Genomic DNA, 23,578 nt, shown 5'->3' with positions numbered 1-23,578 from the left:
TGTGTGTGTGTGTGTGTATATATATATATATATATATATATATATATATATATATATATATATATATATATATATATAAATAATCACTCTATATACACACACACACACACACACACACACACAAAACTTATACAACTTAAGGAACCATTATTATTAGGCCTTGACTACTATATCTAAATTATAATGTAAAGCGGTGTCTCTACATTCTCTACAATTTGTCAATGTTGTTGGGCTATGAAAACATTTATAAAATCAACTCAAAATCTTACTTCCATATTTCACCATATATGAGTTCAACTAAGCTAGGCTGCTGTTTGGGATGGTTACATATTTTACATAATTTAATACGCGTGTGTGATTGTTTGCCGAAACTCATTTTCAGTCATTCATTCAGTGTTAGATATGTCAATACTGATTAACAATATTTGACACGTTATTTTAGTATCTAACAGTGCCGACCCATATAGAGTGACAGACAAGAAAATATTAATGTACGCACATAAAAGCAAGACATTGCACCAAAACACTGATAAATACGTAAACATTTTCCTAATACTCAAAAACCAGTGATTCATTACCAGAGGCCTGACAGTAGCCAGGGTGGGGACATATGATAATTTACTAGAATAATAACCATTTATGAGAACAGAGACACTTTATATCATTATTTCAAAAAGTGTAACTTACAAATTTAGGTTTCTTCTCTCCGTCATCCCCACTTGAACTGCACTGAGACGACACTCCGACTCCAAATCCTTTCTTTCGATGGATTTTGTTTTCCCTCCCTTGAGTCGAGCCTTCATATCGCTGATGGCGGTAGTTATCCATGTCCAGGTGAAGATATATAACTATTTCTGCCAAGAACTAAGAGCTCATGATATCCCAAAATTGACCGTTGAAAGAGACGAGCGCGAGCTCGGATTAAGTTGGCGTTCTCTCGAGGGAACGTGTGCACGAGACGTACTGGTTGAGAGTTGACAGTGGTTGTTGTCTAATAAGGCGGTAATCCAATGGCCAGCTCTTTAGATCCCACTAACACCCCTTTTCAAACCACTAGACTGACGTAAGTGTTTAAAATACTCTCCAGTGCGACAAAATAGTCAATTTTTTAGATGTTTATAGGTTGTCCATTTTACTTAAAGAAGAGCGCTGACATGGAATACGAAGAAATGTTAACACGGATGTCCAGGAATCTGAAACTCCCGCCTCGAAAACAGCCAATGAAATGCGTCGGATTGAGCAGCACGTGATGTTCGAGTAAAGAATCTTCCACAGGAAAGAGTTTCATTTACTCTGCTGTTAGCTTCCGCATATGGTCACATGGTTAACACCCGCGCTTCTAAGGTCTGTCCTATATATATATGTGATGTATAATATAATAAAAGGTATACAAGATTGTTTGCAATATTAAATACTTAGGTTTTACTGTACTAAAGTAAAACACATTTTAAATGTAAAATATAATTTGTAAAATATTTACCAGTTTTTAACAAGGGATTCTTGTTTGTTTCTATAGTTTATACTTCTGTATATATTATTTTTATATTTTAATAATTAGATATTAGAGTATAAGGATTTTAAAATGCATTTGTTTTATTATTACTAATTTTTATCATTTACAATGTTTCTTGAAATGCCACACAAAATATCTTTACACGTCAAAAATGTAAGAACAATATTCCCACTAATGTTGTGACTATTAAGTTAAGTTTTGTTTTAGATTTTGTTTAGTTGAAAGTTTGTTTCGTGTTGTAATTCATTTGAAGTCATCTTGAGGCCTACATAGTGGGTATTACACTATATGTATCTCATTACGAAATAAATGTTTGTTTTTCTTTTAGGCTTTCTCACCATGTCTCAACTAATTTCTGCAATTCTCCAGCTGTGATCCTTTGGCCACTCAAAGACACTCACACGACCTCTTCCAGGCAAGTTCGTAACATCTCCATTTGATTGAAATGTCATAATCATTGCCCTGAAGGTGGAAATAGCCATGTCTTTACAGCCCCTTTCTATTTTTTATTTTATTAGTTTTTTTAGTTTTTTGAATCTCTGCACATCAGAACTAAATTATTTGGTTTTACTCACGGATTAACATATATGGGAGAAAAACATTTATTTTGTAATGTGATTTTCTCCCACTTTCAGTTGTTTTACTTAAATGTAACATTGGATTATTGTGAAGATCAAAAGGATAAACAATGCATATTTATTTCCACAGCCTTCTTTACTCATATTTACCAAGGGGACTAATAATTCTGACCTCAACTGTATATCCACCATATTATACAAAATATAAAATATTCTTTAGGTCAAGATACCTAATGAAAAAAAAAAAAGAGAGCGCTCCCATGAACAGCACATTTATTCACCATTCAGCAGATAGCTTTCTATCTCTGTCCAAGCAATATAGATTCTGTTAGCATATACTCTTTCTATAGTACAATAATCATTTACACAAATATACACAATTTAAAATATAAACTTGTTCCAAAGTACAACATACTGTTTTTTTGTTTTGTTTTTTTTCACGACGTAGCGTTTTATTGAGGCAGTCCACACAATTTATTTTCTATGGTGGGTGAAGAGCACAGGCAACAGTTAAGCGGACACAATCGGCACAAACGGAAACAGAGACATGGAAGAGGATTCCTTGAGGATGGCCTACAGTACAGCTGGGCTGGATAAAACTCTTTGGATCATGCACTATCAGGCCTTTCTCTTTGCATTGACCGTGATTGTCGGTTGTTGAAGTTCATTGCTCTGATACGGTAATGTGTGTTCCTCTTAAAGTAACACTATGTTGTTATTGTATGTTTGTATGGCACATTTAAAACAGTCTCAAATCATGTGCACTTGAATGTGTCCATTGTGCAAAACAAATATTTCCTCCACACTGAACCCAAGTGCATAATGTAATGATCAAATAAAAGTGTACGAGCGCACTCTCATTCGAACACATTCACACGCACACCGTAAGACAACATGCTTGTATGCATGCATGTTAACATTTCTGCTTCTCTCTCTCTCTCTCTCACTCATATGGAAGCTTTTCCACCACAAAAGTAAATAAATAAATAGTGATTTTAATTCAACAAAAAAAAAATTTCTTCCAATTGCGAGTTTATATCACACAATTCAGATTTTTTTGTTCAGATTCTGAGTTTACATCTTGCAATTCTTTTTTTTTCTTCTTCCACGAAATAAAAAGATAATTGTGACTTCCTTGGAATTGCACGTTTATATCTCACAATTCTGACTTTCTCGCAAATCTTCTTTTTTTGGCCACGGAATAAAAACTAAAAAAGTTAATTCCGACTCACAATTGGAAATTTTTTTTTTTTAGAGTTTCTATCTTGAAAATCAAAATTTTTCCTCAAAAGTCTTTTTTACATCATGAAATAAAAATAAAAGTTAATTGTGATTTTATCTCACAATTCTGACCTTTTTCCTCTATTACAAGTGTATATCTCACAAGATATCTTGCTAGTTATCTCACAAAAAATGTTTCTCAGAGCTGTGAATTTATATATCATATCTGAGTTTATATATAGAAAAAAAAAATCGGAATTGTGAGATATAAACAAAACTATGTGATAAAAATATGAATTGTCAGATATTGCATCAGAATTTTAAGAAACATGGTCAGAATTATGAGATAAAAAGTCATAATTACCTTTATTTATTTATTTGATTCCACGGCAGAAATAAACATCCATATCCTCATACACACACACAGCAAAATCATTCTACACCTGTGATATAATCTGCATATTAAAACTGGGTGATCGAGACTGTTTGGACAGTGGGCTTCCAGAGGAGAACGGACTCCTGGGGGACAGGAGATCCTGGCTCCGCGTCGCTCGCCCTAGTCGTTCATCCTGCAAGCTGATGGTTGACAGATAATGTGCCCTGTCTGCACTGAGGCTTCCCAGCGACAGGCTATCTGTAGGTCCCGATGAGCCGTTTAGGCCGGTACAGTCAAGAGACTTGCAAGACGACGTGCTGCTGGTTTTAGGTGGCTCACCAGCGAAGGGAGGGATGTAATGTGGATCCAGAAAGCATCTGGGAGCACTGGGACTCGGGCTGCGACTGCTTTCTACAGTACGGAGGCTGATGGCAGGGGGAGGGGACTGGTGCCGTTGGTGGAGGCTTCGAAGGGCGGCTCTGGTGTCGGCCGAAGTGCTCTCCCTCTGCCTGGCTCCCGGATCTCGGAAAGGTCGAACGCCCGTAATGACCCAGTCTCGTTTCACGCTGCTGGGCTGGCTGCTGCTGGAAGCCCCAGAGGAAAACCCTTCATCTGGGTCAAAAGAGTCCTCTCCACAGCTCACGCCATCGGCATCTAAAACACAGCGAGGGAACAATGAGGCAGAGAAAACAAAGCTGGATTAACTAGATTTGCATTTCCTAGAGGAAATTCCAGCGCTTGCAAGGCAGCAAAAGAATAGTGTTAGGTGAGCTTAGAAGTAAGCTCAGGCTTTTGAATGCATCTCAGTGAAATGCTGCATCGCAGCTGCTTTGACACTCAGCACGCGTCTTGTGTTGATTCTCCTGCACAGCCGACAGAAAACAACATGACACCGTCTTTGAAGTGTAAAGCTGCGGTTACACTAGACTCCATTCGTTCCTTTCACTTCCACTCATACACATGAGAACATGGGAGAAACTCAAGCTCAGGGGGACAATTTTGTTGGTGAACTCTGATGAGATGATTCGCCAATGTTCACACCAATGATTCACACAGTTCTAGGTGTTTATTTTTTCTAAATACTTTTATTCAGTAAGCATGCATTAAACTAAGTTGATCACAATAAAATGCTCACAAAAAAAGCTAATCTTTTGAACATTCTATTCATTAAACAATCCTGAAAAAAAATGTATCATGATTTCCACAAAAATGTTAAGCAGTATGACTTTTTTCAACACTGATAATAATAAATAAATTACATTTTTAAATATATTCAAATATAAACTTAAAAAAAAAATGTATCACATTTATTTCTTAATAACAATAATAGTAATAATGTAATATTTTAAACTAAAAATATTTAATATTACTGCCTTTCCTGTAAAAGAATGTAAAAAAAATACATTCTTGGTGAGCATAAGAGACTTCTCTCAAAAACATTAAAAGAATAAATCCTACCAACCACCAACTTTTGCACAGTAGTGTAAGATATAATGCTACTTTCACCTCAGAGGTTCATAAGCGAGTTTGGTTGGAATAAAATGGATGTGCTGGACAAATATAATTTCCCCTCTCTTTTTCACTTCCCAACAAAGAAAGCAAGCTTTCTAGCATTAATGCAGCGTAAGGAAGAGCAAAGAATGCACATTAGATGTGTAATTGATGCACATGTTCAATAAGTAGTCATTTATGTCAACCTTTAACACTATTTTTCATTAATATTACACAAAATACAATTTTGATCCTATTATTATGAGCAAAAATCATAATAAAGCTTTAACTTGTTGTTATTGGTAATTATGACATGATGGAGGTATTCATGTGCAGTCAATTTGCAAATACAGTACGATCATTCCAACATGACTTGAACACGCCAATCCAAGACCAATCACAATTCTGTATGCAAATATTAAATAATATTTGAAAGAACCTGTACATTGAGTGCTTTGAGCTACATGAACTGCAGAAATTTGTAAAGAAGGAAAAAGAAGAGGAATATCATTCTATCTTGCCTTGCAAGCACTGTAAAAGTATCCTAAAACAAAACTCAAGACAAATAAAAAGGTTAAACACAAATGATCACAATACAACACTAAGGTATGTGGAGACACTAGAAACAAACAGAAGGAAGTTTTCCATGCAATGGGGTTAGTTTAATCTGTAGGCCAATGAACACTTTCTATGACCAAGAAGGGCAGGGCTTGTGCATGGACTGTCTAATGGTGAGATGTTCCTGAGCCCTGCCTACCCCCTTGCAAGGTTAGGTGAATGGTGCACTTTATCCGCCCGTGTGCCACAGGATTGTCTGGTCTCTCCAGCGGGGTGTATCGGTTGGGGGTGATGGAGGCGTAGAATTCAGTCGTGGTTGAGAAATCAAAACAATCTGAGGTGAAGACAGTGAGCGTACTGAACATGATGCTGACAGAGGGAAAATTTCACACACAAAAATGGCCACTTTTTCCTGATGCTTGAATGGAGGGACTGATGAGGATGTTTATGTTCTCATTATGATTTTAGTGATCATGAAAGAAAATAACCAAAATAAAAAGATGAGTATAAAATGAAGATGTTTTGGTCATACTTTCGTTTGGGGAACATTTCTCACTATTAACAATTAACTACGACTAGGTTTAGGTATGAGGTAGAATTAAGAGATTTAAAAATGGTCATGTGGAATCAGCCATTAATATGTGATTTATAAGTACTAATAAACAGCCAATATGTCAGTAATATGCATGCTAATAAGCAACTAGGTAATAGAGAGAGAATTGGTCCCTAAAGTACTACCAAAGTTTTTTGTCTAACTGTGTGTGTGTGTGTGTGTGTGTGTGCATATTTCGCATACCCTCTCGTTTCCAGCGGAGACGACGAATGGAGGCGGTAGTGACAGCTGCCTGTGAGACGCATCTCCCGGCAGGCGTTACTTCCACCTCCAAAAGGTTCCGCGAACCCTCCGGAGGACGGGACGGAAGTGAGCGACTAATTGCATTTGCCACCTGAGGATGAGAGGTCAACGACATCCAGTGAAATATCACATTTCCATTAAGAATTGTTATTTAAATGTTGCTTCATGAAACATGGAGGGCACATTCATGTAGCACAAACCACAATTCCGACTTTACTAGTATAGTGCATTAGAGTCTAAAAGTCTGAGACCACCAGTGAAAACGCTTCAAGACAAAAACATCTGTACAAAGAAATTCAAATCAGTCAGTCTTTGCTTGTTTGATATGAAACTGAAATTTACTTATTTGATTGCTGATTAAGAAATAATGCAGAATCTTTCATATTTCTTCTTCAATTTACAAGTATGTTGTAGTATTTCGTCGCTTTAACTTTTTCAAAGACATTGATTTTTCCATGTTTAAATGAAAAAAAAAGATTTTGTGTCTCAGACATTCAGACCCCACTGTATTTTCCCCAATTGTACTGTAACAAATGACTTTTACCAGTAATGGCTGGGCATGGAGGTCTAGCTGTGCTCGGTAGAGGATGTCATCCAAAGCTTCCCTCCCCAGGTCCCACTGCCCATTATAACTGTTGATGGGAGAGAGTATCATCATGCAGATGAGATCATTAGCACACCACTCTGGAATTAAATATACAAGACATTTCCTTCTCTTAATAATGTAAAAAGAAAATAGCGTTTAATGTTGCTCAGAAATACACACGTTTGAGGGCGATATGATGTTTCTCATGTTTCAAGCTTATTAGATCAAAAACACAGTAATACTGTGAAATATTATTACATACATTTTCTTTTTTAATATATGTTCAAATGACATGTATTCCTGTGATGGCAAAGTGGAATATTCAGCATCATTACTTCAGTCTTCAGTGTCACATGGTCCTTAAGAAATCATTCTAATATGCTGATTTGCTGCTCAACATTTCTTATTGTTATTATTCTAAATGTTGAAACAGTTGTGTTGCTTAATTTCTGTGGAAAACATGATATATATTGTTCTCAAGATGAATAGAAAGCATTTATTTAAAATAGAAAACTTGGTCACACTTTATTTTAAGGTACAATTCTTGCTATTAACAAACCATTAACTATGCTTATTAATAGTTAGTAAGGTAGTTGTTAAGTTTAGGTATTGGGTAGGATTAGGGATGAAGAATATGCATGGTGATCATGCAAAATATGTGCTTTATAAATACTAATAAACAGCAAATATGTTAACAATAGGCCTGCTAATAAGCATGGTAACTTGCATGGCGTGGTAAACAGCAGTCAGCATCTGCACCATAAACTCTGACTCCAGTCGTACACGGTTACACGGCTCCTTCCACGACTTCTGCTGCTGCCGCGGGTAACCGCTCACACACAGTCTGCATATTAACGAGAGAGATTCAGAGAGAATCTTTAATGACATGTTTATTTGGAGGTCTTTATGCTAATGCTGTGACCCGCCACAGAAATCCTTTGCCCTCTCTCTCTCTCCAAATCAATATTCCATTTAATCCATTTACTCATTCCATCTCTGCATGTTCCAGCAAGAAATTTCAGAGAGAGAGTGATAAAAACAGGCCGAGACATTCCCGGATCATTAGCAGAAAAGACAACTCTGGCGCCCCTTACCGTGTGCTCATTCTGCAAACCGATTGGTGGGAGGACGCAGGCATAAAGACCACAGCTGAGTTGTAGCAGAGCATCAGAAAAGACAGCACCTCAAACCTGCAGGAGACACACACATGCTGCTGTTACACAACCCCCCCTCTGACATCTGCATAATTTTACAACGACAAATCAGACAGCGGTACATTATGAGTCAGCGACTGTCGCCATGCATCTAGCCGGTGGAATGGTAATAACAAATCACACTACATCTGCATGGATATTACTGTCATGAAGCTCCAGCAGCGGTTTAATGAAACAAAAATGCTGAGAAATCGTTACAGCCCATTTCAACCTGCAGGAAAACAGTAACAGCTAATTCACGGCAATAAACGGCCCAGCGGGCGATTAATCAGATGCCTAGAAATATTCCACACATCGAACCTACTTCATCCATAAGAAGGAATAAGTACAAAACCTCAGTTTGCCAAAAAACACATTATTTTCCACATAATGTACATTCTATACATCCTCTATACCACGCCTTTCTGAAACGCGTCGATTTTTACAAAGCTCATTGTTCTGAAAAGCGAGGTGTGCTGTGATTGGCCAGCTATCCAGTGCGTTGTGATTGGCTGAATACCTCAAGCGTGTGACAGAAATGTTACGCCCCTTAACATACTATGATGCCGTGTCCCGGCGCGATGAGACAAAACCAATAAAACCCATTATAAACGAGGCATTTGTTGCATCCAGTGGGGACATAATTATGGATTATAATGACTTATACTGTCTCTTTACGCGTTGCGTTGCTTCGCGCCGCGTAAACATAAAACCATGTCTGCATTTGTGATCGGAGAAACGACAAACAACAAGTGCTACTCTACACTGCCCAAAACTCGCATTTGAATCATCAGTGGCAAATCTTTTAAATATGAAAACGTACTTACAGGCTGTGAGTCAGCATTATTTGTCAGAACACCGGCATTGTAGTCTACTCTACCAGGAAACAGTCTTCGTCCTCCGTAAAAAATGCGTTGCTTACATCTGAATATATGGGTTGAACTGTTCTGGAACAGTGTTGTAAATACAACTTAACCACTGATTTCTAGTTGTTTCCTCGTTTGGAAGGCCAAACAAAGTATTTTTGCTGTCACAACGAAACACAGCGTCTCCACGACATGGCGGTGACGGCAACAATACTACAGCGAGAATCAAAGTTACGCCTTCTTTCTTTGTGTGAACATTTGGGCGGTGTTATGCAAATCTTCCCACATCGTGACGTAGACATGTGGGGGCGTGTTAGAACGAGGCGTTTTAGGGGGGCGTCGACGAGTCTTAACTTTTATAAAGAATATCTCTTTGGGTTTGAGACTTTAGTCTTTGCAACTTTAGGGATCTTATCTATTCATGAAGAGCTTGTAACACTCCAAAGAGAAAGGAAAACTTGAAATCGCATCATATGACCCCTTTAAAAAAATCACCTATTTTGTGAGGTTAATGTCTCTCTCTGAGATAGCAGGCCGCTGTACACCACCCGGATGAGGTCATGCTGGTTCAGGGCTCCCTCGGTTAACGCCATGGACCCCAGGCTGGATGGCTGCGGTAAACGTAAGAGCGTTTGGCTTTAGTAATAAATCATTTAGTAATTCGGCTAGTAATTCATGTAATGCTCACAAACAAAAGTTACTGAATATTCATGTCAAATGCTTTTACAGCCTTATAAAATTCAATCGAAACCAGATTACTTAAGGAATGAGCCTTATTTTCATTGGCAGACCGTGTAAACAAGTGTCAGATGGCGTTTATCCTGCTGAAAAAACAACTTAAACCAGTCTAAACTGGTTTGCTTGGTCTATTGGTTAGTTTTGGAGAGGTTTTACAGTAGGTTTAGATTAACAGACTGGCTTGGCAAGACTGGGAGACCATCTTAAACTAGCCCTTATATTATGTTTCGGGTCAATGTGACCCATTTAGATTTTTGAGCAGCTGGAAATACAGGTTAACCAGTGACGTGTTTATTGAAATTTTATAACATTTTCTCAAAGTGTGTACAAAATTTATATTTTGATTATGATGATATATACACACACAACACACAAATACATATAAAACAATATTATAACTATATTTGATTTATATATATATATATATATATATATATATATATATATATATATACACACACATATACAAACAAAAACAATAGTAATAAATATAATATAAATAAATATAAACAATAGTTTTTGTTTTTTGTTAATTATTGTGAATCCAATTAAGGTTAATTTGACCTGACCATAACAACTGTACTATTTTAACCTAATACAAGGTCTAAGTAAAACCAGCAAACCCAATGATTTACTCAGGTTTTGCAGCTCCCAGAACACCCCAGAAATCATCAAAGAAACCATTTTGTAAAACACTAGGTTTTCTAACTTTTTGTAGGTTTGGAGCATTCCTTTCTAGTTTCCTGTACCCTGTGAAATGAAAGCAGATCAGCGTTTTGTGTGCATAATAACAGGATATCATCTTCATTGATCTGACACTGATACCTCTTGTATCTCAGACATCCAATACAGGTCAGATTCAAAAGTGTTTGTATTTTACTTCACCTCTTACCTCATGGTATATTGAAGGCTTGGAGAGAGACGGTATGGTGAATGACAGCAGCTTTCCATTTCCTTTACTGTCCACAATTTCCTGTAACACAAGACGTACATATAGCGTATGCCAACTTTAGATAATGAATTTTAGGAAAATGCAGGTAATGCACAATCACCAATCTCTCACCAGGTTATAGATCCCCAGTAACAGGGCCTCCACGCAGCCATTGCGGTAGCGCTCTCTGCTGGCAGAATGCCGCAAGAACACCCAGATGAGCTCAGGCAGGAACTGCAGAGTAAACCGACGCAAACCTTCCTCTGAGCTCCGGTACAACTCAAACAACTGATGACACACCGGAGCCAGCAGCTAGAGAGGAAGAGACACAAAGAAGACAATGACAAAGTAAAAGAGACAGTACGGGACACAGGAACCGAGAGGAACACTCCTTTACAACATGAATAAAAAAAACACAAGCATAAGGGAAGCAGCATATTTAAGACAAACTATAAAAATTAAACTGATATATTATAATATGATATGAAATTATATGAAATAATATTAAATCAATCAAAATCACATTATATTCCTTTCCTTGCAAATCTTGCGGTCACATTGCTCTTTTTAAGGGACAAATTTTTTTTTCATAATTGAAATATATATATATATATATATATTTTTTTAATGTGTGTATATATATATATATATATATATATATATATATATATATAACATTTATTAAACTAATGCAATTTAAACAACTTGAAAATGCTGACATAATTAAGGTCATGGAGGCATGAAAAATATTAACCAATATTCATATCAGTATTATGTATAAACTATTACGGTATTCATTAACATTTTGAATTTGCTTTTATTCTAACATTTTTGGTTTTCATTTTAATTTCAGACTCAGTTTTAGTCATTTTTATATGCTTTTGTCATTTTTATATATTTTTTAATATTTCTATTTAGCTTTCTTTTTTATTTCAGTTTTAGTCACTTTAGTACTTCAACTTATTTTATTCCAATTAGTTGCAAATGCAAAATTTCTAATTTTAAGTTTTTTAAGCTTAAGTGTTTTATTTAATATTTTATTAAATAAAACTTAATTTTATTTTTAATAGTTTAATTTCAGCATAATTTCAATTAATGAAAAATATTTTTAATAGTTTTCATTTTTCAGTTAATGATAACAACACTAAATACTCTGAATAAATAAATAAAGTCTTATCTCAAATCATGCCTTTTCAAACCACCTCTGAATGCACATATCACCACGTGCTTTCAGAAGGAATCATTACCCAACAAAAGACCCTTTTGACAAGAAAATACCCATAACATTCTTAAATGAAACATAAATCTGGCCTGAAGTGTTTCAAGCGATTCATCATACCTCACTGCTGGGCTGCTCCTGAATAACAGTGTAGAGAGCAGGTACAAGAGCTTTCTTCAGACGCAGGCTGCCAGAATAGCTGCGGATTTGATCGTCAGGTAACATCTAAGGAGGAGAAACCGTGGTTGTCATGACTAAGCAGCCTCAACCTGAATCGGCCTGGAATTGAATTAACTTGGAGACTGAAAATATTCCTCCATTAAGTTCTGAGATTCCAAAACCAAATGTGGTTAATGGGACACTGTGCTCAGATCACTTGGGAAGGGAGGACTTCATTTGAGTGAGCTATATAAAAAAAATGTCATATTAAAGGGGTCATTGGATGCCCATTTTCCACAAGTTGATATGACTCTTTAGGGTCTTAATGAAAAGTCTGTAACATAGTTTGGTTAAAATTTCTCAATGGTAGTGTAAAAAACACCTTTTTTACCCTGTAAAAAACAGCTCTTTTCAGAGCAAGCCGTTTTGTAGCATTTTCCTTTAAATGTTAATGAGCTCTGCTGACCCCGCCCCTCTCTTCTGAGCTGCTCTCAGAGAGAGACTTACTTTACTTTAGCCGCATTCATCGTGAAACTTGCTAATTAGCACATTATTAGGAAAGGCGATTTGCAAAGATTTATTAAAAACCTTATACTCACTTCTTCTGTAGGTTAAGCTGGATCACGAAAGATTCGCGCGAACATAGACGCATTTACGTAGATCGGGGGCGCATTCCCTTCAAAAACAAATGCACTGCATCTTCAGCGGCTCAGATGTCGGGAGTAAATGACGACTGCTATGTTCATTATTACATCCAACAACAGAACACCTCAATCACTTAGGAGTCATTCTTGTCTACATCTGCTCCGGCGGTGAAACAGTGGCGGACTGATGACAGCTCAGCTCACTCAGGGCGGGTCTAAGGTAAGACACCAGTCCAGTCTGTGCTGAAACGCTACTGTCAATCAAACTATCGTGGGCGGGGCCCGTTTTTGTGACGTCACACAGACAGGCATCTGAGATCGGCTCGTTTGAGAAAAGTAAAGATTTTAGTAGATTAAAAAAAAAAACACTGGGTGGATTTTTATCATTATAGGGTGGTTGTGTACACACACTGCCAACACACATTTCAGTTCAAACAACTTGTAAAAGTGCATGTAGCATCCAATGACCCCTTTAAATCCTACAAGGATGTCAAACCTCTCACCTTGAACTCTGAGAGCCATTCCTCCACCACGCCACGCTCTGAGCAGAGCATGGTCCTCTTGAGAGAGAAAATAAGGAAAAGGTGAAGGGGGTAAGAAATTATGTACAGAAAAAAATGTAATAAATGAAGATTATTACCTCTCTTGCACCAAAACCAAAAAATGTCAATATCATTGAATTAAAAAAATTGGCCAGGCAAATTTCTTTTCTCAACAACCATGAAAATATACAGTATTTTGCATTATTCCATGCAATTCAGTTTTATGGCTAGTTTTAATGTCATTTTCTCTGACACAGGTTTTATATACTATTATAAGTTTAGACACACTTGGACTTAATTTATTAATTTAATAGTTAATTTGATCTTTAAAAAACTTTTGGAACTTTTTAAATACTTAAAATAGTTTTATAGACAAATATAAAGTATATCTACAGTACACCATCAGTCAAATGTTTGAGGTCAGTAAGATTTTTAAAGAAATTAATGCTTTTATTTAGTAATGATATATTAAATTGATCAAAAGTGGCCGTTTATAATGTTACAAAAGATTTCTATTCTAATTTTCTATTCATCAAACATCCTGAAAAAAACAGTATCATGGTTTCCACAAAAATATTATGCAGCGCATTGACAATAAAAAAATATATTTATTAGAATGATTTCTAAAGGATCATGTGACACTATTGAGTCATAATATCGCCACTGAGTAATGGTTGTAATGTAATTTCTTATTATTATCAATGTTAACAGTTGTGCTGCATAGTATTTTTGTGGAAACCATGATACTGTTTTTTCAGGATGTTTGATGAATCCTGACATACAGTTTTTCACAGGATTTCTTGATGAATAGAAAGTTCAAAAGAACAACATTTATTTGGAATAACCATATAGGCCAGCATAAACCATCTAAGACCAGATGGGTTTCTTTAGCAAGGTTGAACTTCTTCAAAGAATCCCTGGAAATATACGATTTGATTTTATCCATCATTTGATTTGCTTACCATTTTTGGGTCAATACTACACTTAATTCTTAGTCCTTCAGTTGTGTTATTGAGTGATTTAGATTTATTATTGTTTTAATATGTGCAAATTGGCCTGACCGTTTTAGTGTTCATTTTGGCTCACCTGCCTCAAACACAGCTCAGAAGTGTAGATAAGGAGAGATGTGGCTCAGATTCTCCATGTCTCTTGATCTCCGGTCAAACAGCCTGCAGATAAAAAGAAGACACACATCCCGCTCATAAGAAAACTCCATTAAAGCTCACACACCTGCCAGACACATAAGCATCACGGTTACTACAGCGACTGTTGGCTCATGTTCCAAACTGAGCATTTAATATTGCAAACACACACACAGGTGTTACCCCATTCAGTCCTAATACAGGACGTCTGTGTTTATGCATGTTTGTATGCAGCTCTTAAAATGGCAGGCTCTGCATATGGCAGTGTGTTGTGAGGGGGAGAGTGCTGTGCTCTGATTAGACAGCAGCGCTGTGTTGGGGGTTTGGGAGTGAATCTGAGGTGAACAGAACAGATGCTTTACACACTAAACAAAATCTGCCAACAACCCAAATCCTACTTGTGCTGTCGAGACATGTCCTGAGATAGCCTAGAGGAAGCAGAGGTTACTGCACTTACAGCTAGTGCTATATGCTGTCATTTAAAGCTTTGCATGTATACATGTATATACACACACATAAAGCTCCCAATAATCGAATAAGCTTGGTGTTTGTTACTTTTAAGAAACAGTGTCAAATTCTGTCCATTTTATCATGAAATTCAAATAATTAAGGCTGGGTTTTGACAAATTTCACGATTCGATTCGCATTTACAAGCTTGCGATTAGATTCTATTACCAATTTGATTTGATTCAATAACGATTATTTTGGATATATATATCAGGTACAGTAAATGCCAAATTTTCTCAAGGGAAAACAATGCTGTAAAATTTACATGAGTCAGTTGGTACTATATTACTATAACATTGAAGGTTAAAATTGATTTGTTAAAATTACACTTAATGAAGTTTTTAAAATAATTAAGTTACAATTACATATTAATATTTCTACTTCAATTCGTTTCTGTGAAATATAAACAATGGCAGCTGTCATAAAAACGTGATGGATTTATTCAAACAAATTAAACATTGAAGAATAGTCAAATTTATAATGAATATGTTATATGGTGCATATATTTAGCAAAATGCCCCTCTCTACAGTTTATTTTTCTATTTGATATGAGTTTATGGTCACCAAATATGTTTTTTCTGAGGTAAATGTGACATTACGTGACATTGTTTACAAGCCGTTATATTGACGTCTTTGTGCGGCTGAAACACTGATTGAGCAATTACATGAGACAGGATACGGATCGTAAAGTTGTACTCTTTCTTTTAACTTACCTTCGGATGTTTAGTTATGTTTATTTTGTGCTGAAGCTGGTATTAATGTGGAGGAGATGATCAGTTCACGTGCGCTATGCGCTACTGCATCTGTTGATCAAGGCCCTACAGCGATCTGTCACTCTACATTAAACAGCGCCAAAATGGCATTTATAATGAATATGTTATATGGTGCACATATTTAGCAAAATGCCCCTCTCTACAGTTTATTTTTCTATCTGACTAATGAGTTTATGGTCACGAATATGTTTTTCTGAGATAAATGTGACGTTACATAACATTGTTTACAAGACATTATATTGACGTCTTTGCGCGGCTGAAACACTGATTGAGCGATTACATGAGACAGGATACGGATTGTAACTGTCTTTTAACTTGCCTTTGGATGTTTAGTCATGTTTATTTTGTGCTGAAACTGGTATTAATGTGGAGGAGATGATCACTTCACGTGCGCTATGCGCTGCCGTGTCTGTTGAACTTAGGCGCTACAGAGATCTGTCACTCTACATTAAACAGCGCCAAAATGGCATTTATTGTTTGAATAATGCAATACAATAGAAAGAATTTGAAATCCGAGACTTTGTTTCATATTAAAAGTACCAAAGCACAATGCTTATTCCGATAATTTGGATGGGAAGTGCCCTTCAACGTTCCGTCCATAAAATGAAAACAGGCTAGACTAATCGATTCTTGGGATTTAAAGGTGTCATATGACGTTGCTAAAAAAGAACATTATTTTGTGTACTTTGTGTAATAAAATGGGTTCAAAAAAACATTATTTTCCACATACTGTACATTATTGTTTCTCCTCTATGCCACGCCTTTCTGAAACGCGTCGATTTTTACAAAGCTCATCGTTATGAAAAGCGAGGTGTGCTCTGATTGGCCAGCTATCAGAATCGATTAATATTGAGATATCGATATTTTTTACCCAGCCCTACAAATAATAACTGCCATTTTGACAGTCTTTGATGCGGCATGACAGATGCCTGAATAGGACCCTCGGTTCAAACAGCAGCATGGATGTTTATTTTGTGCTGAAGCTGGTATTAATGTGGAGGAGATGATCAGTTCACGTGCGCTATGCGCTACTGCGTCTGTTGATCAAGGCCCTACAGCGATCTGTCACTCTACATTAAACAGCGCCAAAATGGCATTTATTGTTTGAATAATGCAATACAATAGAAAGAATTTGAAATCCGAGACTTTGTTTCATATTAAAAGTACCAAAGCACAATGCTTATTCCGATAATTTGGATGGGAAGTGCCCTTCAACGTTCCGTCCATAAAATGAAAACAGGCTAGACTAATCGATTCTTGGGATTTAAAGGTGTCATATGACGTTGCTAAAAAAGAACATTATTTTGTGTACTTTGTGTAATAAAATGGGTTCAAAAAAACATTATTTTCCACATACTGTACATTATTGTTTCTCCTCTATGCCACGCCTTTCTGAAACGCGTCGATTTTTACAAAGCTCATCGTTATGAAAAGCGAGGTGTGCTCTGATTGGCCAGCTATCCAGTGCGTTGTGATTGGCCGAATTCCTCAAGCGTGTGATGGAAATGTTACACCCCTTAGCATACTGTGATGCCCTGCGTCTCGGCGCGATGAGACAAAACCAATAAAACCCATTATAAACTAGGCATTTGTTGCATCCAGTGGGGATAATACTTAATTGCATAATTAAGTATTATCCCCATACATCATATGACCCCTTTAAGAATCGATATCGTTCCATAAAAATGAGAATCGATTAATATTGAGATATCGATATTTTTTACCCAGCCCTACAAATAATAACTGCCATTTTGACAGTCTTTGATGCGGCATGACAGATGCCTGAATAGGACCCTCGGTTCAAACAGCAGCATGGAGTGTGAGTGAACGCGATCATCTCTTCCTCTTTACTACTAGTTATAACACTAAATAAACACAAATGAGCATCTCACGTATCATGTAATATCTCAGTGTTTCAACTGTTGAAAGACGTCAATAAACAGCTTGTAAATAATGTCACAATGTCATTGACCAAATCATTCAGCATGCACAGCTCACTAGAAAAAAATTAAAATAAAACCCATTATAAACGAGGCATTTGTTGCATCCAGTGGGGATAATACTTAATTGCATAATTAAGTATTATCCCCATAATACATAATTACTGACTATAAAGACTTATACTGTCTTTTTACGCGTTGCGTTGCATCACGCCGCGTAAACATAAAACCATGTCTGCATTTGTGATCAGAGAAACGACAAACAACAAGCGCTACTCTAAACTGCTCAAAACTCACGTTTGAATCATCAGTGGCAAATCCTTTAAATATGAAAATGTACTTACAGGCTGTGAGTCAGCATTATTTGTCAGCATCATAGACTGTATAGGGTCAGCACGCATGCAGAAGGGGAAACAGGGGAACTGAATTCACGGGAACACCGGCATTGTAGGCTATACTATGAGCATTTCGCTAAATATATTAGCTTATATATTCATAGTTTACTTAACCTGTAGTTAACTCTTAATTATTTAATAAATATGTCATGAAAACAAGTTGTGACAGCCACTGTGTCAATTATTATAGGCCTATTTTAGCAATGAATTGGAGTAGAAACATAATATTAAAATTAGATTTAGCAGTAAATGTAAAGCATGCTCTGTTGTTCATTGTAACCTTTAAGATGATATTAATGTACAAGTAACACACACACACATTTTAAACAAATAATCGTTCCATAAAAATGAGAATCGATTAATATTGAGATATCGATATTTTTTACCCAGCCCTACAAATAATAACTGCCATTTTGACAGTCTTTGATGCGGCATGACAGATGCCTGAATAGGACCCTCGGTTCAAACAGCAGCATGGAGCGTGAGTGAACGCGATCATCTCTTCCTTCCATCTCTAAGACGTCAATAAACAGCTTGTAAATAATGTCACAATGTCATTGACCAAATCATTCAGCATGCACAGCTCACTAGAAAAAAATTGAGCATTTCGCTAAATATATTAGCTTATATATTCATAGTTTACTTAACCTGTAGTTAACTCTTAATTATTTAATAAATATGTCATGAAAACAAGTTGTGACAGCCACTGTGTCAATTATTATAGGCCTATTTTAGCAATGAATTGGAGTAGAAACATAATATTAAAATTAGATTTAGAAGTAAATGTAAAGCATGCTCTGTTGTTCATTGTAACCTTTAAGATGATATTAATGTACAAGTAACACACACACACATTTTAAACAAATCTCTAACAAGAAAATGTATTATTGATTAATTATTATAGTAATTAAACAATTACTGTATTTTAATTACATATTATTTGCAAATTACAATTACATATTATTTGCAAATTAACATTTAACAGTTAAAACTTAAAGTAAAGTAAAACTTTTACAGACTACCAGGAAAACTTGTTTAATTTTTAAATACTTGTTTTACTAACATATTAAATAATTTCATTATTTATCCATTAAGATTATGACCAGTACTGCACATGTGTAACTATATTATTTGTACATATTTTTACATGTGTACAAACATTTGTGGTGAGTAAAAAATGTTAAAGCTTTTGAAAGAAGTCTCTTATGCTCACCAAGGCTGCATATTTTTAAGTTATCAATTTATCAGTAAAACGGTAATACTATGATTATTACAATTTGAAATAACAGTTTTATTTTAATATATTTTAAAATGTAATTTATAACTGTGATGGCAAACCTGAATTTTCAGCATTTATTACATCATTCTAGTTTGCTGATTCGCTGCTCAAGAAACATTTCTTATTATCAATGTTGAAAACACTTGTGCTGCTTATTATTTTGGCTATTTTGATAAATAGAAACTTATAAATTGTTTTATTATAAATGTCTTTGCTGTCACTTTTGATTAACGTGTCCTTGGTGAACACAGTGTACATTTAGTAATTGTAATTTTGTCCTGGATTAACAGTGACCACTTACAGCATACATGCTGTGTAAATTTAAATATACTGTATATATTAAATCAAAAGACGTATTATGCTTAAATGTTTAACAACATGTATAGGCAAATAGATTATAGATATATTATAAAATTAGACTATAGATATATATATAGATCAAATAGATATGCAAGAGCTGGAAAAATACTATAAAATATACAAATACACTTTTCCCTCAAACATAAATTTTAACCTAAAAACGTGATGCCGGAACAAAGGTTCATGGACAAGTTACGTCAACCACTCATTCAGTTTAGAGCCTCCCAAGTCAAAAATGAAAGTTTATCCTGAGGCTCTGAAAAACTTTGACTAAAATATTTGAAAAATGCAGAATGTCTGCAACAAAATAGCTGTCAACGCTCCCCTCACAAGAGACACTCCCCTCTTTACACAGAAGCTGCAAACCTTCAGAATTAAAGCCTTACCTCAAGAAAGGGTAATCTGCCTGACCAAAACCTCTGCTACATCAATGCTACACGGTTAGCGTGCCTGCTCTCTAACCCTTGCCAACGGGTAAGAAGCTTTCAAGATTCAGTGCCAGATAATTAAGTGTATACAGTCCCCCGAAGAGGGATGCACAGCGAGGCCTAAAATAGCCATTGGGAAAAGAGCTTAGTGCAAAGAGACAAGAAGAGGGAAAATGAGAGGTGATTTCACTGAACGGAGATCAAAGCAGTAAGCAGCGGGACGCAACAGAAAGGTCATTGTTAAATAGGTTGTGCAACATACTCCAAGTACTTGGCTGAAACGCACTCCAAACTGTCACAGACACACAATTCACCTGAGCTGACACTCAAAATCTCATCAGATACCCACAGCTCACACGGTTACCATAGTGAGGACAAACATTCAAGTGAAACATATGGACTCGTATACAAAGCATATGCATTCCTAGATGCATGCGTTCAAACACACCAAGAATTATTTTGTTCTGACAGTGTAAGATACATCTCATCACTCTCAATCCTGTCAAATTAGCCAGATGGTGTCTAATCTCGCCCAGGCAAATCTCTGTGCTGCACAGAATACAAGTCCTTGGCAAGGGTCACGATCCAGCTCCTCTGAGATAAAAACAACTCTGTGTCCAAGACAAAAAGACCAATTTGGTTTGATTAAAGAATTACTCTAGGGTTACATCAGTGGCGAATCAGGCCCCAGTGATTGCTGCCATCCTTCCTGTGTCATTTGACTGTGGCAATTTGAAATAACAGTTTTATTTTAATATATTTTAAAATGTAATTTATAACTGTGATGGCAAACCTGAATTTTCAGCATTTATTACATCATTCTAGTTTGCTGATTCGCTGCTCAAGAAACATTTCTTATTATCAATGTTGAAAACACTTGTGCTGCTTATTATTTTGGCTATTTTGATAAATAGAAACTTATAAATTGTTTTATTATAAATGTCTTTGCTTCCTTGGCAAGGGTCACGATCCAGCTCCTCTGAGATAAAAACAACTCTGTGTCCAAGACAAAAAGACCAATTTGGTTTGATTAAAGAATTACTCTAGGGTTACATCAGTGGCGAATCAGGCCCCAGTGATTGCTGCCATCCTTCCTGTGTCATTTGACTGTGGTTTTTCAGTGAACACCGGCTTCCTGCTCTCAACACTGCTGCATCTGTGTTTGGGGGGGGAGGGGGGTGGAAATGCAAACTTCATACTGCTGGTTTATAGGTGTGCCTTTCTGGCATCAAATCACTTCACTTTGTGCATGAGATTTAAAACTGGTGTTATGCCAGAAGTTGGAATAATGCCAATGTGTGTGTGGTGTAAAGGTATCCAGAGAATAGATAATGCATATTGAAAAATACCTTAAAAAGTTAGAAGAGCTAGGCCAAACCATTATGCTAAAACTAAAGAGCGCTTGTTTCTTTAAAATTGTAGCATCTATAAAAACAGATAATATGCTGACAAATATTATATTTATCTATATCTATAAAAAAATAATATGCATTCAGACCTAGTGTGCATCACTTTCTCTGTTGTTAAATTTCTTTTTTTATATTTAGAGCCAGCCAAATCACAAGACTATTAGAATGGATTCAGCTAAATCAATTTATTAATTGTTAAAACACACACACACAAAATAATAGTAATCCTTTTAAACAGAGCGTGACTCAAGGCTGAAAAATATTACATAATTTGTACTCTTATAGGTTAAAAATACAGCACTAAAAGTCAATCAATGTGAGTAAGTGTACAATAAGTGTAAATGTATAGCCAGTGATGTGTATTATTATTTGCAATAAAGTTAACAATCTATTTGTTTATTTTAGTTAACCATTCAAAATAAATACTGAATTCCAAGCACTGTCTGTTAATATTATAAAATTATTTTTATAAAATATAAAAAATATATATTATACAATATTTTATAAGAGCACATAATAACAACCTAATCATCGATCATTTTGCACAAACTTCCAGTAATAATTTTATTTATTTTACGTTTTCTAGAAATAACCTATTTCAAGCCCATCTGTACAACTATCTGGATGTTGCTCGGAACTAATGTTTATTGTAATATACTGAAATAAATATAGAAAAAAAGGGAGTTTGGTTTATATTAAATTTACGGTTGCATTTAAAAGAGAAATAAAGCATGGTTATATTTTTGTGTCCTTCTATCATAATACAAGTCTAAACGTGTTATTCAAATCATCTCTGCAATATATATGACATGTTGTTGTTAACTTTTCAGTGACCATAAATGCAATTTAATAAATATATTTAATAATCATTCGGCCTAAATATAAGCGAATCAGCGTCATCTTCCAACGTATGTGGTTCAAATGCATTAAACATGCTCATCTTTGCTCATACATACAGATTCTATCAATGGTTTGGTTCTGAATTACATACCAGTAGGATCTGGACTCCTCCGGATGCTGCAGATGATCACTAGTCCTTGAGCAACGCTGCAATGCGCCTTAGGACAGACCCGACACAACGACCACTTCTGAGATCAAGCAGAACATTACTTGTACAATCCCACCGGACCATTACTATTTATATCAAGGAATCGATGGGTTAAAAAGGCCTTGCGTTTGTCAGACCGAAAGGATCACAGCCGTGTTGACATCATCATGTATCTCCGCTCTCTAGCTCTTCCTGCCAACTTGCAGCTATTTACCTGACCAATTGAGTCTCTCAGATCGAGCCCTCGCCGCGGCTGGCCAATAGCTGCGCAGTGCGGTGAGTGGTGAGCTGAGCGGTGATCACCGTGCTGCGCCGCTATTGGCCAGTCGCGTCGGGCTCGATCTGAGAGACTCAATTGGTCAGGTGAATAGGTGACCCGTGCTGGGTTAAGACAGGTGACACGCGTAATCGATCTCAGTAAAAATGCACTCAGGGAAGTGCAGTGGACTTCGAGTTCCTATGTTTGCGATTCTCTTGGGTGAAAAGGGTCATGTAACTATAGCAAATAGTCTGGGTGCTGTTGCACTGGATTTTCCATGAGGAATGGGAATCTTTCACGAACTGTGGACGAGATCATGGGATTTGTATCGTGAACTTCAGATCTATCGATCTATAATTTATTATTTTAAAATTATATTTCAAGTTCAATTAAAATTAAATTTAAGGTAAATAGCCATTGTTGACACAATATCTTATTATGCATAATTTCCAATAAATGCAAATTATGCAAAAATTGTGTTCAGTTGTGTATAGCAAAAAGTGCCCATAGCTGAAACATCCATTAAATAAATAAATAAATAAAAAGAGCTTCTGTTTTTTAAACAAT

General features: G+C 36.0%; 2 protein-coding genes across 3 annotated transcripts in view; both read right to left on the bottom strand.

The window, feature by feature from the left end:
* The window catches only part of LOC107581615 (protein diaphanous homolog 3-like), a 344,565-nt gene extending 343,367 nt beyond the window's left edge, over nucleotides 1-1,198 (bottom strand). The window contains exon 1 of the mRNA XM_016267247.1: nucleotides 688-1,198. Coding sequence (XP_016122733.1) covers nucleotides 688-828 — 141 coding nt within the window. The 5' untranslated portion in view covers nucleotides 829-1,198. The remainder of the gene's footprint in view (nucleotides 1-687) is intronic.
* Nucleotides 1,199-3,353: 2,155 nt separating this feature from the next.
* Nucleotides 3,354-22,939, bottom strand: LOC107572144 (protein FAM126B-like). Of its 2 annotated transcripts, XM_016258590.1 has the most exons (13): nucleotides 22,696-22,939; nucleotides 14,558-14,640; nucleotides 13,433-13,489; nucleotides 12,247-12,351; nucleotides 11,040-11,219; nucleotides 10,869-10,949; nucleotides 9,734-9,849; nucleotides 8,274-8,369; nucleotides 7,907-8,023; nucleotides 7,138-7,225; nucleotides 6,534-6,684; nucleotides 5,937-6,071; nucleotides 3,354-4,342 (listed from the first exon to the last, which is right to left on the bottom strand). In XM_016258590.1, exons 3-13 carry the CDS (start codon nucleotides 13,481-13,483, stop codon nucleotides 3,750-3,752), a joined length of 1,713 nt encoding a protein of 570 aa, XP_016114076.1. In that variant the 5' UTR covers nucleotides 13,484-13,489; nucleotides 14,558-14,640; nucleotides 22,696-22,939; the 3' UTR covers nucleotides 3,354-3,749. The 2 variants fall into 2 exon arrangements, with proteins under 2 accessions (XP_016114076.1, XP_016114145.1); XM_016258659.1 differs by lacking the exon at nucleotides 5,937-6,071 and having other exon boundaries at nucleotides 3,355-4,342.
* Between the last annotated feature and the right edge of the window lie 639 nt (nucleotides 22,940-23,578).

The sequence above is a fragment of the Sinocyclocheilus grahami genome, unplaced genomic scaffold (assembly GCF_001515645.1).
Source record: "Sinocyclocheilus grahami isolate Dianchi unplaced genomic scaffold, SAMN03320097.WGS_v1.1 scaffold3.1, whole genome shotgun sequence".
In the NCBI taxonomy this organism is placed as follows: Eukaryota; Metazoa; Chordata; class Actinopteri; order Cypriniformes; family Cyprinidae; genus Sinocyclocheilus; species Sinocyclocheilus grahami.
This window is presented reverse-complemented; position numbering and strand designations above follow the sequence as displayed.